Source organism: Catharus ustulatus, chromosome 6 (assembly GCF_009819885.2).
Source record: "Catharus ustulatus isolate bCatUst1 chromosome 6, bCatUst1.pri.v2, whole genome shotgun sequence".
NCBI lineage: Eukaryota > Metazoa > Chordata > Aves > Passeriformes > Turdidae > Catharus > Catharus ustulatus.
Window position 1 is genome coordinate 50,328,256 of NC_046226.1, and position 6,000 is coordinate 50,334,255.

Sequence of the window (6,000 nt, forward strand, 5' to 3'; positions counted from 1 at the left end):
GGGGATGGAATACATTTCCAAGATAGGAATCTTGAGACTTCAGAGAGTTTCTGTGGGTAATTTAACTGACTGGCAGGGATAAAATGATTCACTGTGGAAACTAGACATTATAAAGCTAAACTAAACAAACAGAAAAACAGAACTGTAAAATCATGGGAGCATTTCAGGAATAACTTTTTGCCCCTTCAGGCCATCAGTGGATCAACAGGGTTTTTCCAAAGGCACTCTGGTCCCAGTTCTAGTGGCCAGAAGCTTGTAACAGGTACTCCCATCCCTTGGTCATGGAATGGGAATTTTTTTCATGATGCATGAACCAGTGGAGCATTTTGCCACTTGACTTCTAGCTTCTGCTGGGAAAAACTCACACATCTGGACTAAGATCAGCCCAGATGAACACAGCCAGTACTTGAAATTATTCTTCTGTGTCATTACAACAAGAGCAGAGTGCCTGCCCTACCCAAAGGTCTTCTTGGAGTTGTTAAGTTACTTCTGGGTGTGCCTGAACTTGTAGCAACTGTACACTACTTAAATAAGTTTGATTTTTTTTTTTAATGTTGTGTAGTGAATTTAGTATATATTTCATTACTATAGGTTTCTTATTTATATATTTTAATTTTTATATGTATTAATCTCAAAAGTATGAGCCATCAAATTTTTTAAAATATATGTAACCATAAAAATTTTAATTCTTTAGTTTTCCTCGAGGAGAGAATTAAGGTGTGTATTGGCACTGGAATGTTTAAATGTTGCTTCAGAAAATTTGGAGTCAGTAGTGGGATAGGTTTGCGTTTAATTTTCTTTGTGAAGCGTAGCAGCTGCCTCTTTTGTCTTTCGGACACTTAAAGAAACCCTAACACAGTAGCCAAAGACTGTTTCTAAGGAATTCCAAACTTTTATGTTTGTGCACAGCTTTTGTTGCTACACTTGTACCTCAGAAACTCACTTCTTGAAATGTCTTGCTTTGATTTCAATTACTTCCTACTCCTTGAAAAGCAAATACCTTTCATGGTATTGTAAAAAAAAAAAAAAAGGCAGAATGTAGAAAATCTACAAACCAGAAAAGAGTTCAGATTTTTTAGTTATGGACAATTTCTGATGATCTAAAGTGATTAAAAAGAAAAGCATTTGACACTTTGCACAGCTGATTTTACATTCTCATTTAGTCTCGTTACAGATTCTTTCACATTCTTATTTTTGTAGTTTGATTTTTGAAGTATGGGTTATTGTTTGCTCCTTGATGATGCAGACCTAATGCCAAACTACTTATGCAGATTGTTGTACAGAGATTTGTTTATGAAAAAGACTGTGAAGCTTAACTTTACCCATTTTTCAGGGGCGAGCAAGTATGTTAGGATACTATGCTAATATAAATCTTTTAAGATAAATTGTACATTTACCTAATCTCAGCATTTCAGAGTTTCCTCTGTTCCTAATAAGACATCAACCTTTTGAATGGAAATCATGCCAAGAATCTGGAAGATTAAAGTAAAATACAAGAGTATTGAGAAGTTGTTTCCTATGTTGTGTGCTTTGGCCCTCCAAAACATAAAAGCAGAATTTTAAATTGAGTTTCAATTTCTTCAATTTTATCATTATTGTCTTCTAATACTATAGCATTACTCTGGTTTATAAGCAAGGGTAGTTTTAATCATTATATTGTTTTTCCTGTATTTTCAAGCTGAGATATGAAGATATTTACTGTATGCCCTGCACTAACCAAAATGTTATATGTATATGTAATTTTGTAAACATTATTTTCTATATAATATTTTGGTTTCTACTCACTGGCATATAACAAAGGAAATGCTGAAAACCTGTACAGCCTCAGTGAAGTCTGGAAATCAAATTAGCAAACATAGGTGCTGGTCCAGAGCTTCTAAAGCTTTAAAAGCAGGGCTGATGAGAGTATTTAAAGTATTGTGTGCCTTCATAATGTTCCAGTGAAATTTAATCCTATGATAGGTTGTTCATATTCTCATCCAAATAGGAATCTTTATTTGTTGAATTTTTGCAAGGAGTAGAAAAAAGCAGCAGGTAGAAATATTGTTTACCTTGTGTTCCACGTGTCTAAAATAGTGTAGCACCCATTCATTGCCAATCAGGTTTCCTGTTCATGTGGTAGAAAATTAAGGTGACTCCTTTTATGATGTGAATGATTGTGCAGCCTAATTCCTGTGTGTGATCCCTTCTAGCTCAGCAGTTGACCTATCCACCCAAAGCACCCTCACCTTCTGTACCACAGCCACCTCACTCCCCCTTAAGCAATGGATTTCACTACACATTTGTTTAAGCACCTTCCAAGTAAGAACTAACTGCTCTCAGCATGTCTGATTTGCCATCGTGCCTGTGCTGTGGCTTGCTAAATTTTAACTTCTTTACTAAACCAAAATTACAGCTGAATGAAAGCATGCAGCTACTTTTTCAGAAGCCTTTTATTCTTGTAAATATTGCTTCTAATGAGCTAACACGTGGGCTGCTGGAGTCTTCAGTGAAGTGCTGTCACTCTGCAGGTGAGGTGCTTCCTCAGTCCTACTGTGGTGAAGGGACGAGACATCTGTGCTCTGGGTGACAGGGGCCAGGTTTTCAGCAGCCTTCTGTACTCTGGTGGCTGCTCAGGGCATACAAAGAGAGAATCCAAAGTGCACCCTTGTACATGCAAGGGCTTCCTTTGTGGGCTGGTGTCCTACACATGAGCTGGCATCGGAGTCTTAGCTGAGGTGAGCTGAAAATTTGGCCCTTTGTAATTAATTCTGCAATGTTGTGTTTGACTTTGATCATGCCTTTCGTTGGATCATGTTAACAGAAGATTGGTTTTGTCTCTGCTTAGGTTATTTTGCCACTTCAAGTATTAGGATTGTGGTAGTTTTGTTGTCCTTCTAGGTAGAGTTTGCAGAGTTTTCCCTGTTTGGAAATAGGAAAAGGTGTAAATACTGTATGCAGCTGCTAAGTGTGCCCCTCTTTGACACTTGCTATGCATCCATATTTTCCTTTTATATTATTGTTACCTTTTGATTTCCTTTGGCTTAATTGCCTGAAATTGAACAATAAGATAAAGCAGAGATGAAGTAGTAAAGAGGGATGATCAAGTAACTCAGATAATTTCAGTGCCAGAGACTCGAGCAGGGGGTGGGGGCTGACCTTCAGAGGTCCCTTCCTGCCCCAACCATTCTGTGATTCCAGACTGACTTAAAAACATGTCTAGCACGTCTGTACAAGTATATACACTGAGACACACCTTTACAGATATATATTTATATAAAGTTACATTTTCTTCAGAAAAAGAAAGTAGTTGTGATGTGCTGGGGACACAGGAGCTTGAGCATCAGTGGCACCAGGAGACAATTGTGTTCTTAATGTGTTTGTATGAATTGCTTCTTCTGTCAAACTGCAAAAGGCTTTAAAAAAAAAAAGTTTCCAGCAATTTCTTACTGCTTGGCATTGGTTGATTCCCTTCAATATTTAACCATGTTTTGTTTTCCTTCACACCAGCCAAAGCAGTAAGTGAGCACTGACGTGAGACTCGAGGCAAATCCCGCTTTGGGACACGGCACGGACAGAGGAGATTCTTTTCCAGGTTTCTGTGGAGATACTCGTGGGCTGATGACACCTCCTTCTGGAAAGACATTCAGAGAATGATAGAGGGATTTTCTATGAAAATGAAGAGAACTGCAGATCATTTTTTTATGTACTTCAGTTTAGTTCACCTTTTTATATGAATAAACGGCACTTTTAATAAACTCTGTAAAATACTGACAATGGATTTTTAGAACAATGTATTTTAGATTTTTTTTTTTAATCAAGGGCTGAATTCATTTTAAAAGACACTTCTTGCATAGATACTAAAGGATGCTGTTACTTCCCCCTCAGGCTCAGATGCACATTGTAAAGTTTGTGGAAAAACCCCTGCAAATTTGAACAAACCTAGAAGCACATTCATAGGATTATGGATAGAGCTAACACAGGTGACAGGTTTGGTGAAAGGGTGTTTCAGATTGAATATTTTTGTAGAGTTAATCACCCACCCTTTTGCCCATTAAATAATCCAATGCAACAACTGTTAGCTTGAATTTCTAAATGTTTGTAACCACTGTATAGCTGAAATTTCCCAAGAAAGCCATAACAAAAGCCAGTTTTAACTCCCATTTTTTCTTATCCCAGATGATTAACTTGCTGGTATCAATGCACAGTTTGTTAGGCTGCCCTTGACAGTAATGCTGCCCCCTCTATAACAAACAGGTAACAAATTCTATTTTTTTTCCAAGTTGAGATGTGAAAGCAGATGATTTTTAATTAAAATATGTGAAGTAAGCAATAAAAAAATTATATTGTGTCATTTGGCTAGTAAATACATATTTTTCTTCTGATTTTTTTTTTTAAATAGACATTACAATATGACACACTGACTAGTATTTATCTTGGAAACAGCAAAACTAATGAAATGTGGCACCTGCTAATTTCGTATGTATGTTCACCTGGTGCTTATCTTTGCCAAACTTTGAAATTCTGTGCTGTACTTACGCATAGGGCAAAGGGTGGGATGGTTAAAATAAGGAGAAAATAAGATTAAATGAATTGCTGCAACTATGCTTTAAAAAATCCTGTGTATGCATCAAATGCAAGAACTTCCCAATGTTACATAATTAGTAGCGGAGTTCAGCTCTGGATGAGAAATAACTGAGAAATACTTCTGCAGTATTTTGTGAAACCACTAACTTGTTTATTCCCTGTATTCAAGTAGTAGCTAAAAACCCCTTGGAACTGACCTTTGTGTTTCAAACTTTAAGACAAATCATGTTATATTAACACTATACGCAGAAATATTCTTAAAAGTATATATTTAGCTAATGCAATCTATTTTACCTCAATACTGCCAGTATCAACTTCAAAACCTTTTGCCAAAATAATGATTTATTTTTGCCTTTATAAAAAAGTTTTGAAAGCATAAATGAATATTTTGCAAGAAAACATTAATTTAAATAAAATGTAACAGTTTGGAAAATGGTATATGTACAGATTAAAATATTAACATAACTGCCTCCAATTGCCTCTGTCTTGTCTGCTCTCTTATCAGTGATCAGCTAGTTGGAAATCCAGAGTCATTTGTGCTTTTATCATATTTTGCTCTTCTTTGGTTCAAATCCCATTGAAGTTCTCCAGTTTTGCACTTATTTTACTGGGATTTGAATCAGGCTCTCTCTACACCAATTCTCCCTTTTGATGATGATGATTATTATTAGTTGATTTGTTTTTAGAAATGTTTTCTAAGCATTTGATGAAATCTGTCTTTATTCTTGAATAGCAAGGGTGGGGTGTTGGCTGAGGGGAAGGTGGTGGGCACTGGCAAAGCTGCAGCTCACTGGCAGAGTTTGACTTTCCAGCAGTTCCTCAAAAGACACCAGGTTGGTGGAGAGCACTGGATATGTTGGATTCTTCTGGAAAAACAATTAAAAGTGTTTCTGTGGCTTAGTGTTGACTGCATGAACTCAAGGGTGAGTGTGTGAGGCTGTGAGAACTTGGCCTTTGAATGTGAGTGGCAGAAATTGGGAGCTGAGCTGCTTAGGATGTGCTCATCCTGTTTTTGTGGGGCACAACAAAGGAATGAGGAGAAAGGAGCACAGGCAGTACTGCTCTGCAAGCTGGGGGAGATGTTCATTCTCTTTCCTTTGATCACACAAAATCTGCTCATTCAAGCTTTATGCTCTAAACAGTTACATCATTAACATTTTCAACAAAACCAGTCTTGATTGAAAGATTTTGATCATGCCCATAGTTAATCTCATATTTGGGAAAAAAAAAATAAGTTAATTTTTCTTTCAAAACTTTTTGTTGAATATGTGAAATTTTGTTCTTAGTGAACATCTTTGCTCAGGATGGGTGTAGTTTTTAAATAGTAATGACTAGTTTTCCTATGCATAGAGTGTTTGGTTTGGGTCAATTTCCTTTTTCAGTTCTGTCTCTTTTAATTGACATGCACTTTTCAGGGTGTTACAAGCTACTTTC

General features: G+C 36.6%; 1 protein-coding gene across 14 annotated transcripts in view; it reads left to right on the plus strand.

Moving 5' to 3' along the window:
- PLEKHA7 (pleckstrin homology domain containing A7) overlaps positions 1-5,786 on the plus strand; it is a 160,499-nt gene extending 154,713 nt beyond the window's left edge. For 2 of the 14 annotated variants that reach the window (XM_033063356.2, XM_033063357.2), the window contains exon 29: positions 3,490-5,786. In XM_033063356.2, coding sequence (XP_032919247.1) covers positions 3,490-3,512 — 23 coding nt within the window. In that variant the 3' untranslated portion in view covers positions 3,513-5,786. The other 12 variants (XM_033063358.2, XM_033063361.2, XM_033063363.1 and 9 more) reach the window with 10 other exon arrangements.
- The last annotated feature ends 214 nt before the right edge of the window (positions 5,787-6,000 follow it).